This window comes from Malus sylvestris, chromosome 1 (genome assembly GCF_916048215.2).
Source record: "Malus sylvestris chromosome 1, drMalSylv7.2, whole genome shotgun sequence".
Taxonomy (NCBI): domain Eukaryota; kingdom Viridiplantae; phylum Streptophyta; class Magnoliopsida; order Rosales; family Rosaceae; genus Malus; species Malus sylvestris.
Genome location: NC_062260.1, coordinates 28,719,647 through 28,739,365, shown reverse-complemented (window position 1 = coordinate 28,739,365; position 19,719 = coordinate 28,719,647). Strand labels below are relative to the sequence as shown.

The 19,719-nt window shown below is 37.9% G+C and overlaps 1 protein-coding gene across 4 annotated transcripts; it reads left to right on the top strand.

Moving 5' to 3' along the window:
* The first annotated feature begins 8,937 nt into the window (after positions 1–8,937).
* LOC126624044 (glutamate synthase [NADH], amyloplastic) lies at positions 8,938–19,715 on the top strand. Of its 4 annotated transcripts, XM_050293040.1 has the most exons (22): positions 8,938–9,751; positions 9,852–9,971; positions 10,410–10,523; positions 10,822–10,974; positions 11,105–11,205; positions 11,300–11,396; positions 11,894–12,003; positions 12,133–12,236; positions 12,363–12,542; positions 12,636–12,979; positions 13,079–13,149; positions 13,230–13,699; positions 13,797–14,666; positions 14,758–14,912; positions 15,025–15,186; positions 15,307–16,884; positions 17,209–17,424; positions 17,536–17,804; positions 17,920–18,225; positions 18,325–18,592; positions 18,731–18,988; positions 19,083–19,715. In XM_050293040.1, the coding sequence occupies exons 1-22, from the start codon at positions 9,374–9,376 to the stop codon at positions 19,383–19,385; spliced, it is 6,627 nt and encodes a 2,208-aa protein (XP_050148997.1). In that variant the 5' UTR covers positions 8,938–9,373; the 3' UTR covers positions 19,386–19,715. The 4 variants fall into 4 exon arrangements, with proteins under 4 accessions (XP_050148997.1, XP_050149002.1, XP_050149010.1 ...); XM_050293045.1 differs by lacking the exons at positions 8,938–9,751; positions 9,852–9,971; positions 10,410–10,523; positions 10,822–10,974; positions 11,105–11,205 and adding an exon at positions 11,457–11,591 and having other exon boundaries at positions 11,300–11,374; XM_050293053.1 differs by lacking the exons at positions 8,938–9,751; positions 9,852–9,971; positions 10,410–10,523; ... (1 more) ...; positions 11,105–11,205; positions 11,300–11,396 and adding an exon at positions 11,458–11,599.
* The last annotated feature ends 4 nt before the right edge of the window (positions 19,716–19,719 follow it).

Here is a 19,719-nt window from a genome sequence, read left to right as displayed (position 1 = left end):
TCCAGGTGTTAAGCCAGTAAGTTTAATTAGATTCACGTTCGGCAGGGCAGAGACTATTGAAAAGTAATTTCTCACTACAATAGTTGATAGATATCGATACTTTACGAAGCAATCTAATGAATGCTAATTATCGAAAGCATTTGTCAAGTATTGTTGATGTAATTTGTCGAGTACTGTTATGATATGTCTAGCATACATTACATCAAACACTAGATGGCCACAAAAGAAATTCATACCAAACATTTGGAAAAATCTCAAAAGACCTTCACATGCTTCTTTTCCAGCTTTCGGATGGTCCTAGAACGACCTTGATGCCAATGTACATGACCCTTGAACTCATAGATATAACCATGCCTAATCAGGTGTTTAAAGACTAATCCAGGTGTTACGCCAGTAGGCTTCATTAGATTCACATTCGGCAGGCCAGAGACCCTTGAAAAATAATTTCTCACAGCACTAGTCAACATATATTGACATTTGCCAAAGCAATCTAATGAGTGCTAGCTATTGAGAGCATTTGTTGATGCAACTTGCCAAGTGCTTCCGAGATACGACTATCATGCATTACATTGAACCTTAGGTGGGCACAAAACAAAACTCGTACCAAACACAAAGGACCTTCGCATGCTTGTTTTTTGACTTTTGGATGGTCCTGGAACCGTCTTAGTCCCAATGTATATCGCCTTTGGACTCATAGACTTAGTCATGTCTAATCAAGTGTTTAAAGACTAATCCAAGTGTTAAGCCAGTAAGCTTAATTAGATTCACATTCGGCTGGACAGAGACCCCTTAAAAATAATTGTTCGCTTGCATCGCTAGTCGAATGTGGAATATGGTGCCAACATGGACCCATTCCCAAATATATTTAATTAATTGCCACCATAAGAAAAGACCACGTGTGGCTGTGGACCTGATTTAGTCATCGATCATTGATCTGAACCATACTTGAGGAGTAGCGTTATGATCATGGTCATGGTCAATCAGGTCCTAAAGAGTTAAAAGCTTTAGGTCCCATCGATGTTTGCTTGTAACAATTAAGCCAAACCAGTTTTTCACACTCCAACAAAATTCGTTTCGCACTCCTCAAACAACATTTTCTCACATAAACTAAATAGTGATGTAATGGTGGATGTACATTGGGATCAATGTGATCTCAGGATTACTCGGAATTCAAGAAATATAATTGTGAAGGTTTTTTTATGACCTTTCAATTGTTTAGTACATGTTCTTTTTGTGTGTTGTTAAGTGTTTAATGTAACGCTTATTTAACATGTCTTTACAAGTTGCGTTGACAACAATTGAATTTTTTATATCAAATATCACTTATCAAAATACTTCATCATATGTTAATATTTATTTATATGTGTACAACATTTAAAACAAACTAAAATTTCTTTTAAATGTTTCGTGTTCTGTTTCTACGCAAGAAAACTTATAATTTAACATTTGAACTCTTCAGATACAAATCTTGTGCTTCGGAAAAGGATCATTTTCTTGGGTATCCGGAGGATTCCGTAAGCATGGTTATTCATCATACATCGTGGATCAGTTTGCATTAGATACTATTCATATTTAATTTTAAATTTTAAATAATTTCTGATTGCACAATGTACGATGAACGATTATGATCACGGATTCAAGAAATGTGCTTCTAAATATATGATAACTTTTTTGTTCAAATGTTCGTAATAAAAAAAACAAATAAATAAATTGGAAAGACAAAAGGCTTTGGATTTTCTGACAGAAATGACAAGTCACAAAACAACGTTGAGTCGATAGCTATCAATGACACGTGTTTCATTTGTCCGTGTGTGAACTGTGCTCTCTGGACCATAACTTCCCAATCAATTTTCACCCCTATTTTTATATCCTTTTCACACCAAAAATTTTCTCCCCACAAATTACCACTTCATATATTATAACGGTATTTATCTCAGAATGTCTCGGATTTAATTCATTTGATTATTGAGTTTGATTGTTAATTCTTCTAAAAACAAATCAAGTCTCAGCCGTTGATCTTTGTTGATCATAAAAAATACTTCCTCTAAAGACGACGGTAACATTTCATAACTCTAACTTGAGAACAAAAGGTGTATTAACATATTTCTTAGTTTATAGATATAATTGTAAATCGTACATAATATGCACCGGTACATTGTACAGTTTAATACGTTCATCTTTATTGTTGATCAAAATATACTTTCTCTGAAGATGACAACTCTAAACTATTTACTCTAAATTAAGGACAAAATGAGTTCAACGAATTAGTTTATTTCGTAGATATAATTACGAATGCATACATAACGGGGCCGGCACAGTGCTTTGGCAAAACTAATTGGATCCACATATATTGGGTCCGTCGTAAATTCTTACTTTAATTAGACATTATATTAATTTCTTAAAGCTAATGTTTGATTATTTTAATAGAAAAACTAATGAAAAAAGTTTGAAAACTTTTAGTTTTAACGATAAGGACAAAATAAAGGTAAAGTGAATAGTATCATGATTGACTTTTTAGTGTAAAAATATGGTTTTTCGTTAAAGTGAATAGTACTGGAAGCTTTTCGTTAAAGTTTCCTTTTTTAATTAAAATTATATTAATTTTTTAAAGCTAATGTTTGATTATGACCATTTATTATAAATAAAATCCAGTAATTATCCATATCCGAGTCACCATGTTTATCTTAGACGTTCTATAAATTAACGTACCACCAAACAAAAAAAACAAACCGTCGTCGTTTGCGTAAATTTTGTAAGAATACGAATTCGTCGATAAAAACGACGTTGATGATCACGACTGTAATTAAATCGTAATCGCATCCAATTCCAACCCAAGCCATTTCTTTTGGGTTGTATACGACAATGAGAGGTCTTTATCAATAGGTGTCATCTCATGCATGTTTACATGCAAAATACAAAGCAACTTTTATGACAAATAATAATTTTTAACATGGCGCATATTGGGTTCAATTTTTGGCACTGGTGAATCACACGATAGTGGTCAAGGAGAGGCTGAAATGTTTATGTGAGTCTTTCGACACTCGAAATGGTAGAATGCCATGACGAAACCACCTGCTAGTCCCCTTTTTAAAAACGAAAATAAATAAATAAATTTTAGACTTGTTTACTTAAGCATTTGTGTGCACATTTAACTAAAGGGTAATACTGGGATATCAAAATTTTAAACTAAATGATGCATCACCAATATAAAATAAACACGTTAATCAACACTTAAATAATAATTCAATCATCAACAACCATATCATTTGGTTTACCTAATTTAGTTTTAAAATTTGATATCCCTAGCATTACTCTTTAACTAATCCTCATCATTCTCCACTTTACGTAATGTATTTCTCATTATCATGTACGATATAAAGTAAGATAAATTGTTGTTTGACCTCTTGAACTATTGCATGGAATATATCCTAGACGTTCTATAAATTAATGTATGCCAATAAAACAAACAGTCGTCGGTCGTGTAACTTTAGTGAGAATACGAATTATGAGCATAATACAACACAAACAAATTCGTCGATAAAAACGACGATCATGATCACGATTCTAATTAAATCTTAATCGCATCCAATTCCAACCCAATCCATTTCTTTTGGGTTGTAGACGGCAATTCGTGTGGTATGACAGGTCTTTATCTATTGGTGTAATTTCATCTCATGCATGTTTACGTGCAAAATCTAAAACAAGTTTTACAACAAACTCAAGTTATCGTTTGTCGATGTATCAATCAATTGAATCTTACAAAGAACAATTTTGAAACTTGCTTATTTAAGCATTTGTGCGCACATTTAACTAATCATCATCATTCTCCATTATACGTAGTGTATTTTTCATTATCAACTACGATATAAAGTAGGGTAAATTGTCATTAGTTGAAAGTATTCGTCTAAACTATTGAAATCAATTAACCCATCACTGCCATATTCAATGAAATCTTATCCACTTTGGCATCAAATATGTCTCTATGAGTCTTTTGACCCCCGAAAGGGTGGACTGCCATGACGAAACCACATGTTGGTCCCCCTTCTTTAAAAAAAAAAAAAAAAGACTTGGTTGCTTAAGCATTTGTGTGCACATTTAACCAAAGGGTAATGCTAGGGAGACCGAATTTTTAAACCAAATGATGCGTCACCAATATAAAATAAGCATATTAATCAACACTTAAATAATAATTCAATTATCAACAACCACATCATTTGGTTCACCTAATTTGATTTTAAAATTTGATCTCCCTAGCATTACTCTTTAACTAATAATCATCATTCTCCATTATATGTAGTGTATTTCTCATTATCACCTACGATAAAGTAAGATAAATTGTCACTTGACCTCTTAAACTATTACATGGATTTGGAATATATCCTAGACGTTCTATAAATTAATGTATGCCAACAAAACAAACCGTCGTCGGTCGTGTAACATTAGTGAGAATACGAATTATGAGCATAATACAACACAAACAACTTCGTCGATAAAAACGACGATGACGATCACGATTCTAATTAAATCTTAATCGCATCCAATTCCAACCCAATCCATTTCTTTTGGGTTGTGGGCGGCAAGTCGTGTGGTATGACAGGTCTTTATCTATTGGTGTAATTTCATCTCATGCATGTTTACGTGCAAAATATAAAACAAGTTTTACAACAAACTCAAGTTATCGTTTGTCGATGTATCAATCAATTTAATCTTACAAAGAACAATTTTGAAACTTGTTTATTTAAGCATATGTGTGCACATTTAACTAATCATCATCATTCTCCATTATACGTAGTGTATTTGTCATTATCAACTACGATATAAAGTTGGGTAAACCGTCGTTAGTTGAAAGTATTCGTCTAAACTATTGAAATCAGCCAGTTAACCTATCACCGTCATATTCGATGAAATCTTATCCATTTTGCCATCAAATACTAACACGATTTTACTATTAAGAGTGAATCACGTGATTGTCATGTGCTAGTATTTGATAGCAAAGTAGGCGAAATTTCATCAATCTAACATTGAGGGATTAATTGGCTAATTTTGAATAGTTTAAGAGGTTAATTTACCAAAAAAAAAAGTTATAACAGTCAATCACAATTGAGGTAATAATTTAGGAGGTCAAACGAAAAACGAAAGTTTCCTCTATAAAGTATAACATCATAAATGTACTTTACAAACTATCAAACTTTCAACATGTGAGCATACTGTTACCTCTCTTTATAACAAGAATACAATTTGGTGATATGACAATCCGATATGCATTGTCATGTGAAAAATAAAACGCATACCAATGTGATTGTTTTGGTCGGTTTGTTTACTTCTAAAAGCACATTGTATTCATTTTTTTTCTGTGTGAAAAACATGTATTTTGGTAAGTTACCGAACTACCTCATAGGCAAAGACTTGGCATTCGTAATTTTCATTTCTTCCAATATATACTATATATGTTTATTATATGAGAGATTTTTTAGTATGTTGGAAATACGACTTGATACATCAAATATAAAATTGAAATTTTTTTATTTTTAAGTTTTATATCAATCATATTATCACATTTGATGTATTAACCGTCTTTCCAATGCCTTTAAAAATTCAATTCAACCTACTACGCATGCTTGGATTTGGGGAAAACCGGAATTTCCATTGGGTTGGTGAAAGTAAACAAGTCGTCGCAAGAAGGAGTCCGCATGCGTCGGGTCTCCACTGATTCGGTACACAGCGTATCGTATTGGGGACAACCCAAAGTCCACGTGGTGCCTGGACTTTTTACTGTTAAAATCCCACCTAACATCGCAGTGGTTGGTGGCCACCAAATCCCCACCACGTGTGTGTTTCCGTGCTGTCTCCTTAAACCAAAAAATAAAAAATAAAAAATAAAAAGTCGAAATAAAAATTGCAAAAGTAACGGGGCAATTTTTTGAATTTGCGGAAAAATTTACGTCGTTTTCGAGACTAGGTTGAAAAGTCTGTTGGGCATCCGTACTTTTCGGTATATTTGATACAAAGGAGTCCTTATAATCTGGTTTTCAAAAAGTGCCCTAACTAATTCTATATTTTTCTGATATAGTCCCTTTGATTTAGACAGCTGAATAGCTGGTCCCATTCCAAACTCCCAAAGACCTATCATTGCGTAGAGTGATTAGGGTGTGGGAGTAGGTGACGACACGTGAGTTGCAGCTAATTATTAGAAGGTTAAACAAGAAGATTACAAGGTGAGCTGTAATTAGCATGAGTGATGGTGCGAGTGGCGGATCCGTGATTTTTACTTAAAGCGATTTGATAACTATTTTGTTTTAACTTTTATTTTTTTGGATGAAGTTTTGTTTTAACTTTTTTTTAAAGGAAAATGTTATTGACATTTCAAAAATTTCATTATACTCTCCTTCCAAATGTATTTTTTTTCTAAATATATAAAATTTGAGGTGTAGAATAAGAATTTTGAAGTGCTAATAACAATTCCCTTTTTTTTAAAATGGAATCGAAATCTTGTTTATTAATCATTTTTAGCTTTCAATTTTCAAAGAAAATAAAAAATAAGTATTTGAGTTTTCAAAAATTGAGTTTAAGTTTCACTTTTTATTATTTTAAAAATTAAAAGTGGTTACTAATTGAAAAGTAAAAACAAAATTGTTATTAAACGACTCTTTAAGAAAAAATAACAAGGAAAAATTAAGCAATAGTAACTTTACTCATAGTTGGTAAACAATGACGTTGTTCTTTTTTTCTTCAGGGCATTAAAAATAAAGTTTGTTGCACGCATGACCTACTGAGCGATATGGTATATTGACATCTGTTGCTGATAGTTGTTAAGAGCGAGATGACATACAGACAATTGTTGAGTGTAGTCGACAAACCTTGCCGACTGTTGTTGAGCGAAGCATTTTGCTGAGCACCGCATGATTGTACACTAGCGATCGAGTAGCACCGAGTGAGACATTCGTCCGTTTCTTTTCCAGCATTCACGGGGTGTTTTGTCATCGTTTATCCATTTGTTCGTTCACTCATGAGAAATACATAGATGAGTTGACTTGAACATTTAATCTTGAGGAAAACACAAGTTATTTACATGATCAGAAAATATAAAATAATAATAAAAATGCTAACCATCTCAATGTCTTTTCCAACTAAATAGAAATCAAGCACTGCTGAACCAACTTGTCATTCATGACGGGTTACTTTTATTTCTGTTAAACTTCTTAAATTTGGTGTTTTGTCAAGATAGACTTTTCAAAATGTGGAGTAATTAAAACAAAATGTGGCAAAAGTTTCAGTCGATAGAACAATCCAGAAAGAGGGGGTCACTTCTAATCTTATCGATCGTCATTATTTACATGATTAGAAAATATAAAATAATAATAAAAATGCTAACCATCTCAATGTCTTTTCCAACTAAATAGAAATCAAGCACCGCTAAACCAACTTGTCATTCATGACGGGTTACTTTTATTTCTGTTAAACTTCTTAAATTTGGTGTTTTGTCAAGATAGACTTTTCAAAATGTGGAGTAATTAAAACAAAATGTGGCAAAAGTTTCAGTCGATAGAACAATCCAGAAAGAGGGGTCACTTCTAATCTTATCGATCGTCATTAATTTTGTATTTAATTAGCAGATTACTAGAACCACAAAAAAAAATTTCCAAATCGAGAAAAAGGACTTTTGAGCAAAGTTAATTAAAACCAACTTTTACTGTTGGCCGCGTATAAAATCTGCGGGCCGCGTATTTCGTCACTTGCGGCATCACTAAGAATTAGGTTAATTTACCAAATTAGCCTTTATTTATATAGAGAAAAATAAAAATCTGATTGAAAATTCATTTATTTATGTAATGACATAATTAGCGCACAAATATGATAAGGAAGAACACACAGATTAACACAAGGATAATGCGATAGGATACGATTGGTACTAAAACAACTAAATCATTTTTACTTTCACTATTAAAAAGACTATTTGTCGATCGTTATTTGATATAGATGTAATAAGAAAAATAAATATATGTATTAAATTTCATGTTTGACACACGATAATCTTATTTTAATATGATGTTGTGGGCCGCCTTGAGGGTTGTACAAGTTGAATTAATGACCAATCTCTAACTAAGTAATCAATTAAATATTATCGATGCAATTTAAACTGGATTGTAATTGAAACATAAAAGAAAAGAAAATATTTTGATTTCCAAGGACAAACTGGTCATTCAAGCTTGAAAACCCGGAATAATATGGAGAGTTTAATTTTCTTTATAAATAAAAAAACCTGATTACCGGTAACCGTCGTAGTTATCCAAATCAACAAATTACCTACCATCTTTTTTTACCGCGGAGGTTCGGATCCGAACCTAGTCAGATCTGCAGGCTCGGATACAGCGTGAGGCGGCCTGACGCAAACAGAAAAACATCAAAAAGCAAAAACCCGCAACGAGTTTACCCATTTAAAGAAAAAAAAAATAAACTTCTCTCTCCTCTATCTCAAACCCAAAGTATTTCACGCGGGCCCCAGCCATCAGTCATCAGCCATCAGCGGCTGTCGCGTGCCGCATAGGCTACTGCCCACGTGGCATTTCGCTAATTCTGAGCTGTACCCGTCACTTAAATAAAACAGTGATGTCGTTTGATGATATTTTTCTTCATTTGTAAATAAAAAATTTAAGATTTGATATTTGCAAAAAACAAAGTTGAAATTTTGAACTATATTTTTATTAGTTAATTGTGAGATTAAACCCGACTACACGTGATAATATTATTTGTTAAAAAAAATAAATAAATGAAACGGTGAGCGTTTGGTAAAATTTAGGCCCGGCTCTCTCCCTTTCCTGTGGTCCCCACACTCCCCTGTTTTTCTCTCTCTAGCACTAAAACACTCCGCTCCGTCTCTCTCTCTCTCTCTCTCTCTCTAGAAAACCTGCCTCTGTTTTTTTCTATAAAAACACCGCCCTGAGAGCCTCATAGAACCCAAAAGCTGAAAGGGCCGCTCGGATACCTGGTTGCGCTGCCCCTCCTTCTCCCTCTCCCTCTCAGTTTTCTCTCACTATTTTCCGGGAAAATCACTTTCTCGCTTGCTTTCCCGGAAAATCGAGATCAGGAACAGAAAACACCGGCAAATTTGTTGACCTTTTCTCCCCTTCCAACTTACAGCCGTTCACCTCCCCAATCTCGAAACGGTGTCGTCTACAGATCTCAGAGGAAAACCTCAGTCGGTTTGTTAATCTGGATCTAATCCTGTGTTAGTCTCCTAATCAAGCTTTCGAAAACGGGATTAAGATTCCTGAAACGACTCAGATTCTAAGCACATATTTTATAAATATTTCTATATAATTATTATTATATATTTGCAAATTATCGGCATCCAATCCGATTCCATTTCTGAATAATGTTGGCGAGCACTGGCGGTTCCGTCGTTCAGCTCCGAGCCAAATCGTCACTTCTGCCGTCGCAGCTCAATGCGACGCCGGTAGCTCGGCTCGGCGGGAGCAGGGCGGCGGTGACTACCTGCTCTGCTTCCCGGAAATCTAGCAAGGCTCTGGCGAAGAAGTTCTTCGGGACCCGATTGAGGGCGTCCGGATCCGAGAGGCTCCATTTGTGGCGCTCCGACGGTCCAGGTCGCTCTCCGAAGCTCCGAGTCGTCGTACGCAACATGCTCTCCGCCGTTCCAGAGAAGCCCCTCGGGCTATACGACCCGTCGTTTGATAAGGACTCGTGTGGTGTCGGCTTCGTCGCCGAATTGTCCGGCGAGGTCAGCCGCAAAACGGTACGCCGTCGTGTTTGTTTATGCTGGTGGGAAATGAAAATTGCTAAACGCACGTTTATGGTGTCGTTTTATTTATTTACTTTTTTGTGTGTTTTTTCAGATTACGGATGCAATTGAAATGTTGGAGCGGATGACGCACAGAGGAGCGTGTGGGTGCGAAACGAATACTGGTGATGGAGCTGGGATTCTCGTCGGTGTTCCTCACGACTTCTACAAGGAGGTGAGGATTATCTCTAATTTTTCGGAATTTTTATTTATCTATTTAGTATTTTTTTGGTATTATTTTTGGCGGGTTCTAATGAGATTAAATATTTAATTTTGGTTAGTCAGTTGGTCAAGACCATGTGCTCTTAACTGAAATTCAAATCATTTTTCTCGTAGATTATTTCGTTATAAAAATAGAAAAATCTTCTATATGGATCATACCTTTTTCTGAAATTTCTGTTTCTGTTTAGATATTATTTTTTTTAGTTATTTAAATATATTAAATGTGCATGGTAATTTTCTGTGATTTTTTTTTTTGAAGAAAAGAAATTAGTATGAATTTTGGATTGAAGAACATTTAATTATTTTTGAATGTATCCACTTGAAGTTATGGTTTCATCACCAAGTTGTGCATGCTCAGCACTGATAGTTGTTGCGGGTTGCTCTTTTTCAGGTTACCAAAGATGCCGGGTTTGATCTTCCCCCGGCAGGCGAATATGCCGTTGGAATGTTCTTCTTGCCTGCATCTGAGAGTCGAAGAGAAGAAAGCAAAAGAGTATTTGCAAAGGTAATCTTATGATTCCATTGACGCGGAGCTTTATCACATTGTTGAACTCAATACATTTGTTTTAGTTGCTTTAGACAAATGTGGAAATGAAAACGGAATAATTTCATATAATTTCTTATTGGACGGCGTCCTTCAGAATTTTTTGTGGTGTGCATCAGTAGGACAATGCTTAATTTGTTTGTGTCATTTTGTTGTTAGGTGGATCTTTTTTGTGTAAATTTGTTAATTACTATCCCTAATTGTGACCTTCATTTCTTGTCCGATGGAATTTATGTGAAAATTCTTCATATGTTTTCAGGTTGCAGAGTCCCTTGGACACACTGTTCTTGGGTGGCGATCTGTCCCAACAGATAACTCAGACTTGGGGAAGTCTGCTTTGCAGACAGAACCTGTTATTGAGCAAGTGTTCCTTACTGCGACCCCAAGGTCAAAACTTGACCTCGAGCGACAGGTATTTTTTTCCATGTTGTGAATCAACCTTTGGAGGTCTAGTGTGGGGTTGTTTTAGAGAAAAAAAATGAGCAGTTTAATTTCATATGTACCTAATAATATGATTCTGTTTTACGTTTCCTTCCTTCCAGATGTACATATTAAGAAGGCTGTCAATGGTTGCTATCCGAGCTGCATTAAACCTTGAACTTGGTGGCGCTAAAGACTTTTATATATGTTCGCTTTCCTCAAGGTTTGTTCTTTAGATATTTCGCATGCTTTCTTTTTCACGAAGTTTTATAATTTGTACGATCATTTAATTCAATCTGTTACTTGATTTTATGTAGAACTGTTGTGTACAAGGGTCAGCTGAAGCCCATTCAGCTGAAGGATTACTATTATGCAGATCTTGGCAATGAAAGGTTTACGAGCTACATGGCCCTGGTAAATATTTTATCCATTCACTTGTTTTGTTTCTCCACTAACTCCATGCTCCACAAACAGCGTGGGAACAACCAGTAACTGAAGAGGTGCAAGGTTGAGGAATGACTTCTGAGGCATTGAGGTTTGAATGATCTCTTAAGTTCTTCCACTCCCTTGATTACTAATTGAAATTGGATGCTGGATTGGATGCATTGGGTGAGTTGGTAAGAAACCTCATTATCAAGTAAATCATGTTTGCAGAAACTTGGTGCAGTGCTCTCTATGATCAGTTGTTGAGGATGAAAATTACGAATGAGTGGTGAAAAGGAAATTGTGTTTGGTCGAAGTATAGCTTAGGGTTTCAAATTGTACTTGCCCTGCAGTATGCTTTTGACTGGAGCTGCCTGAACACAATTTTGTGTGTGTTGTTTTAGGCTTTTAGCATCGGGTTTCCATATTATGAATAAAGAATATGGAATTGTACATGATAATATTTGTTCTTTTGATTATTTGTGCAGGTTCACTCTCGATTCTCAACAAATACCTTTCCCAGCTGGGATCGCGCTCAGCCTATGCGTATTATTGGCCACAATGGTGAAATCAACACCCTCAGAGGAAATGTTAACTGGTTTGTTTTTTTTTGCCGTTAGTGGGTTCTGTATACATTCCTGCTCATTCATTTGATGTCTTATGTGCCTCATACCCTTGTCAATATTGGATGTTGTAATTTCCTGACATTCTTGTAAAATGTACTCAGGATGAAGGCACGTGAGGGACTGCTTAAGTGTAAGGAACTTGGTCTATCAGAAAGTGATTTAAAGAAGCTGTTACCCATTGTGGATGCCAGTTCTTCGGATTCAGGTGAGTTTATAAAACTTGAGTTAGCATGTGCATGCACGTCTACATTCTTTTAAAGCGACAAGAGCCTGTTTGGTTATTGGTTCCATTTTGCGTGTCTGATTGTACAATCACTGGTCCATAATGCAGGTGCTTTTGATGGTGTTCTGGAGCTTCTGGTTCAAGCTGGAAGAAGTCTCCCTGAAGCTATTATGATGTTGATTCCTGAAGCATGGCAAAATGACAAGAACATGGACCCAGATAGGAAAGCACTGTATGAGTATTTCTCATCTCTCATGGAGCCATGGGATGGGCCAGCTCTTATATCATGTAATATATGCTCTAAAATGTTTTTGACTTGGTAATACATTTACATCAGTTACTACTTTTGTGTACATATGTTCTAACAAATAATTGTTTCAGTTACTGATGGACGCTATTTGGGAGCTACACTGGATCGTAATGGACTCCGACCTGGTCGATTTTATGTCACCCACAGTGGACGCGTTATTATGGCCAGTGAAGTTGGCGTAGTGGACATTCCACCGGAAGATGTCAGCAGGAAAGGAAGACTTAACCCTGGAATGATGCTTTTGGTGGACTTTGAGAACCACGTTGTTGTGGACGACGAAGCCTTGAAGCAGCAATATTCCTTGGCAAGGCCGTATGGGGAGTGGCTTCAAAGGCAAAAGATTGAGCTCAAGGACATTGTAGATTCTGTTCATGAATCTGACAGGGTCCCTCCGTCCATAGCTGGAGCTATTCCTGTAAGTTGACTTAACTATATATGCAAGTCGCCTTTGTTGTTTTTTCTTAGATTTTGTTATGTGGTCGATTCTGACTTTTATATATCATTTGTCTTCTAGGCATCTACTGATGATGAAACCATGGAAACCATGGGAATCCACGGTTTATTGGCACCACTGAAAGCTTTTGGGTATGTGGTTCTTGCTTGTCTTACCTATTGTTATGGCCTTTGGGACTTTCATGTAACTGAAATATTTACCCACTCTGCAGTTATACAGTTGAATCCTTGGAAATGTTGTTGCTTCCCATGGCAAAAGATGGTGTAGAGGCTCTTGGGTCGATGGGAAACGATACCCCGTTGGCTGTTATGTCTAATAGAGAAAAGCTTACATTTGAGTATTTCAAGCAAATGTTTGCTCAAGTAACAAACCCTCCAATTGACCCCATCCGAGAGAAGGTAGTAACTTCTATGGAATGCATGATTGGTCCAGAGGGTGATCTGACAGAAACCACCGAAGAGCAATGTCACCGTCTCTCACTCAAAGGTCCTCTTTTGACCATTGACGAAATGGAAGCAATCAAGCAAATGAACTATAGAGGTTGGCGCTGCAAAGTTCTTGATATAACTTATTCCAAGAAACGTGGTAGGGAAGGATTGGAGGAAACCTTGGACAGGATTTGTGCTGAAGCGCGTGAAGCAATAAAGAAGGGATATACCACACTTGTTCTTTCAGACAGAGGTATGGCCTGTTTATTTATATTACCATTGAGTTGAAAACTTTTAAGTACTTGATTTACAACTATGTTTTATTTACTTGTTGCTGTTTCAATGTGCAGCCTTCTCCCCAAAGCGTGTTGCAGTAAGCTCCCTCTTGGCTGTTGGCGCTGTTCATCAACATCTAGTCAAAAACCTTGAACGCACACAAGTGGGGTTGATAATTGAATCTGCTGAGCCACGTGAAGTTCATCATTTCTGTACACTGGTTGGCTTCGGTGCAGATGCTATCTGCCCGTACTTGGCTATAGAGGCCATTTGGAGACTGCAGGTGGACGGAAAGATCCCACCAAAAGCTAATGGGGCAATATACTCCAAGGATGAACTGGTTAAAAAGTATTTCAAAGCAAGCAACTATGGAATGATGAAGGTTCTTGCCAAGATGGGGATATCTACTTTGGCCTCTTACAAGGGTGCACAGATTTTTGAAGCGTTGGGTCTTTCATCAGAAGTAGTTGAGAGGTGCTTTGCAGGAACCCCTAGTAGAGTTGAGGGTGCAACATTCGAGATGCTAGCTCGCGACGAACTTCATATGCACGAGTTGGCATTTCCCTCTCGAAGCTATCCTCCAGGAAGTGCCGAAGCAGTGGCACTGCCAAATCCTGGGGATTACCATTGGAGAAAAGGTGGTGAGGTTCACCTAAATGATCCTTTTGCTATAGCGAAGCTTCAAGAGGCTGCCAGAACTAACAGTGTTGCTGCATATAAAGAATACTCCAAGTTCATTCATGAATTAAATAAAGCCTGCAATCTTCGGGGTCTTTTGAAATTTAAAAACACAGAGCAGCAGATTCACTTGGATGAAGTGGAACCTGCTAGTGAGATTGTTAAACGGTTCTGTACCGGTGCTATGAGTTATGGATCAATATCATTGGAGGCGCATAGTACACTGGCCATTGCTATGAACAGAATTGGAGGAAAGTCAAATACAGGTTTGTTTTTCAAATCTTTACTTGGAACTTTTCTAATACATCAACTGTTGCTTCTTTATATTGCTAATGAGTTTTTTTTCCCTTCCTAAAGGTGAGGGAGGCGAGCAACCATCTCGTATGGAGCCTCTTTCAGATGGTTCACGGAATCCAAAGAGGAGTGCAATTAAGCAGGTTGCTAGTGGGAGATTTGGAGTTTCAAGTTACTATCTGACGAATGCTGATGAACTGCAGATAAAAATGGCTCAGGTATATAATTATATATACACTGGACCTTGGATTTTTCATCTATTTTTTCCTATGTTCCTACATTAATTGTTTCTTGGAGTTAACATAAACTGAACTTATTTGTCTTCCACAGGGTGCCAAGCCTGGTGAAGGAGGTGAGCTTCCTGGACACAAGGTTATTGGAGACATTGCAGTTACGAGGAATTCTACTGCCGGTGTGGGTCTTATCAGTCCACCTCCCCATCATGATATCTACTCAATTGAAGACCTTGCACAATTAATTCATGATCTTAAGGTACATTCCGTTTCAATAATGAATCCTATAAACTGCTTCTCCTGCTGTGATATTGCTTCTACTGCTTGTGGAGCAATGCATTTTTAATTTGAATCTTAATTCTGTTCTAATGATCTGCAGAATGCTAACCCAGCAGCTCGAATTAGTGTCAAGTTGGTATCGGAGGCAGGTGTTGGAGTAGTTGCTAGTGGAGTTGTGAAGGGGCACGCAGACCATGTTTTGATCTCTGGACATGATGGAGGCACGGGGGCCTCTAGATGGACAGGAATTAAGAATGCAGGGCTTCCATGGGAACTTGGTTTGGCTGAGACCCATCAAACCTTGGTTGCTAATGATCTTCGTGGCCGGACAACTCTCCAGACTGATGGCCAACTAAAAACTGGAAGAGATGTTGCCATAGCTGCACTTCTTGGTGCGGAAGAGTTTGGCTTCAGCACTGCACCTCTCATAACCCTTGGCTGCATTATGATGCGGAAGTGCCACAAGAACACATGTCCTGTTGGCATCGCAACTCAAGATCCTGTACTTCGTGAGAAGTTTGCTGGAGAACCTGAACATGTTATTAATTTTTTCTTTATGGTAGCTGAGGAACTCAGAGAGATTATGGCACAGCTTGGTTTCCGTACTATAAATGAGATGGTTGGACGTTCAGATATGCTTGAAGTTGATAGAGAAGTGACTAAAAACAATGAGAAGCTTGACAATATTGATCTATCTTTGTTACTTCGACCTGCAGCAGACCTTCGGCCTGGAGCTGCACAATATTGTGTTGAGAAACAAGACCATGGCTTGGATATGGCTCTTGATCACAAGTTAATTGCTATGTCTAAAGCTGCTTTGGAAAAGGCTCTTCCTGTATATTTTGAGACACCAATTTGCAATGTGAACCGTGCTGTTGGAACAATGCTTAGCCACGAGGTGACAAAGCGTTACAACAGGGCAGGGCTTCCTGCTGACACCATTCATATCAAATTTAGTGGAAGTGCAGGGCAGAGTCTTGGAGCATTTTTGTGCCCTGGAATCATGCTTGAGCTTGAGGGTGACAGTAATGATTATGTTGGTAAAGGTTTGTCTGGTGGAAAGATTGTAGTTTATCCTCCCAAGGGAAGCAAGTTTGACCCAAAAGAAAATATTGTCATCGGTAATGTAGCTTTATATGGTGCCACTAGTGGTGAGGCATACTTCAATGGAATGGCAGCAGAAAGATTTTGTGTTCGCAATTCAGGGGCTAAGGCAGTTGTCGAGGGTGTTGGTGATCATGGCTGTGAATATATGACAGGTGGCACTGTTGTTGTGCTCGGGAAAACTGGCAGGAACTTTGCTGCTGGGATGAGTGGTGGCATTGCCTATGTTTATGATGTGGATGGACAATTTCGGTCTCGATGTAATCCTGAGCTTGTAGATCTTGATAAACTTGAAGAAGAAGATATTCTGACTCTTCAAATGATGATACAACAACATCAACGGCACACTAACAGCCTGCTGGCCGTTGAAGTACTGGCTGATTTTGAAAATCTTTTGCCTAAGTTTATCAAGGTTATTCCAAGAGAGTACAAGCGTGTTCTTGCAGATATGAAAGAGGAAAGCAAACAGGTTATAGAGCACGAGGAGGAAGATGAGCCAGAGCTTGAAGAGAAAGATGCTTTTGAAGAACTTAAGAAGTTGGCGGCTGCATCTTTAAATGGGAAATCCAATCAGGTAATTGAATTATTTACCCTTATATAAGCATGAATACGCATCTCCCTTTGACTTTCTCCCTCTCTCCTTTTTGTTAGACAAACAAAAGAACTTTTGTTTTGTGGGGATCTCCCTTCTGATTTGTTTTCATGAGTATAATGTCAGTTATGTGTGGAACATCTCTGATCTTAGCAGCATTCACATCGGTTTTGTCTTAAAGTGTTCATATCATTACAAGTGTAATTGGTTTAAAATTTATATACAGAGATATGATTATTTTGAATTTGCATCCCGGTAATCTCAATGGATTCTGTAATCTTATATGAGAGTTGAATTTTGCTGAAGGTAGAAGATGCTGAAGCATTGAAGAGGCCTTCTCAGGTCACTGATGCTGTTAAACATCGCGGTTTTATTTCTTATGAGCGTGAGGGCGTTCAATATAGGGATCCTAATGTTCGGATGAATGACTGGAAGGAAGTTATGGAGGAAACTAAACCTGGACCACTTGTGAAGACTCAGTCAGCCCGTTGCATGGATTGCGGGACTCCTTTCTGCCATCAGGTAAGAACTTGTATATTTTTGTTGGCTCTTTTACCTGTTATCGAGAATTATCTAGCTATGGACAGACTATCTCTACCAATTACTGAACATGTTATTTTAAAAAATTTGCAGGAGAACACTGGATGCCCTCTTGGTAACAAAATACCAGAGTTCAATGAGTTGGTGTACCAGAATAGGTGGCATGAAGCATTAGAGAGACTTCTTGAGACCAATAACTTCCCCGAGTTTACTGGTCGGGTTTGTCCGGCACCATGTGAAGGTTCTTGTGTTCTGGGTATTATTGAGAATCCCGTATCTATCAAAAGCATAGAATGTGCCATCATAGACAAGGCTTTTGAGGAAGGGTGGATGGTGCCACGACCTCCCGTAAAGAGAACTGGGTATGGTTTTCTTCTCATCCTAAGAGTGATGCTATCTTGTATTGTCAGAATAAATATTTCATTTCGCAAGTTTTCTGTGCATGAATCATTAGTTTGATATTTTTTGTAATTGCAGGAAAAGGGTTGCCATTGTAGGAAGTGGGCCAGCTGGTCTAGCTGCTGCTGATCAGCTAAACAGAATAGGCCACACAGTGACTGTGTATGAGCGTGCTGATAGAATCGGAGGGCTCATGATGTATGGAGTTCCTAATATGAAGACTGATAAAGTGGAGATAGTTCAACGGCGGGTTAACCTTATGACTGAGGAAGGTGTCAACTTTGTGGTTAACGCTAATATTGGAAATGATCCTTTGTACTCACTTGAAAGGCTTCGAGAGGAGAACAATGCCATTGTTTTAGCTGTAGGAGCAACGAAACCAAGGTAACTTGTAATTCTAAATGCTGAATATGGTTTATAGCAATGATTCTTTCGTTTCATAAGTTTTATTTATTTAAATTTTTTTTTTTTTTTTTTGTGCAGGGATCTTCCTGTACCAGGGAGAGAGCTGTCCGGAGTACATTTTGCAATGGAATTTCTACGTGCAAACACCAAGAGCTTATTAGATAGCAATCTCGAGGACGGTAACTACATTTCTGCCAAGGGGAAGAAAGTTGTGGTAATTGGCGGAGGTGACACTGGCACGGATTGCATTGGAACATCTGTTCGCCATGGCTGCACTAGCATCATAAATCTGGAGCTTCTCCCTGAGCCACCACGAACAAGGGCTCCAGGAAACCCTTGGCCACAGGTTGGATATTGTAAAATCTCGTGTTTTTCGTTTTTAACTCACTCTTGATTGGATGCGCTGATTAACCAAGTTTTTTGTGAGTTGAATGCATATTATTACATGTCTTGCGTATTTATTTTCTTTACCTTGTGTTTGCAGTGGCCTCGTGTATTCCGTGTGGATTATGGGCACCAAGAAGTTGCAGCTAAGTTTGGCAAAGATCCAAGAACTTATGAGGTGCTGACAAAGAGATTTGTGGGAGATGAGAATGGGGCCGTGAAAGGACTCGAGGTGGTACGTGTCAAATGGGAGAAGGATGAAACTGGGCGGTTCCAATTCAAGGAAATCGAGGGATCTGAGGAGATCCTCGAGGCTGACCTCGTCCTACTCGCAATGGGGTTCCTTGGACCGGAGGCGGTTAGTATTTTAATTCCTATCCACTGACATTCAGGCTTTCTTGGAAATTCGAATACATGTTTTGCTCACTAGGCTTTTCTGTGTTCTGTTCCAGACGGTAGCAGAGAAGTTGGGTTTGGAACGTGACCCACGCTCAAACTACAAGGCGGACTATGGTCGGTTCTCAACCAATGTGGATGGGGTATTTGCCGCTGGGGATTGCCGGCGTGGTCAATCCCTTGTGGTGTGGGCAATCTCGGAGGGAAGGCAAGCCGCTGCACAGGTTGACAAATACCTCTCGAACGAGGAAGAGGACCGCACCATCAGCAACGGGAGCCACCCAGATCTTAGCAAGAGGCATCAAGACCTCAGCAAGAGAAACCCAACCGGTAGCAGTAAACACACAGTGATGACATAGACGACTCGACCATCATCCAAGATTATTATTATTAAAGAACCTAAACAGCAGCAGCAAACATCATACGCAGATCGACATGTTTCGGTTTCGGAAGGATTTTTCGCAATCGATTCATGGATTCACCACTGCGATGAAGCTGAGGCCGGAGGTAGCAGCAGAAGCAGGAGGTGGTGGCGAAAAAAATCAAACTAGTTTGCTGCGGGAGCTGGGTGTAGGGGTTTTAAAATATATTAATTTGTTTATAGTTTTTCCCGGGTCTCTTTGCGTGGTTATTATTAAAAAAATAAATGTACAGTTTTGGTTCTTTACCAATTATTTAAAAAATATTATGTTT

Bases quoted from the DNA above. Each gene is read 5' to 3' on its own strand.
- LOC126624044 (XM_050293040.1), top strand. From the start codon at position 9,374: ATGTTGGCGAGCACTGGCGGTTCCGTCGTTCAGCTCCGAGCCAAATCG. The intron at 11,397-11,893 runs GTAAATATTTTA...TTATTTGTGCAG, and splicing joins TTACGAGCTACATGGCCCTG to GTTCACTCTCGATTCTCAAC. The intron at 13,700-13,796 runs GTATGGCCTGTT...TTCAATGTGCAG, and splicing joins ACTTGTTCTTTCAGACAGAG to CCTTCTCCCCAAAGCGTGTT.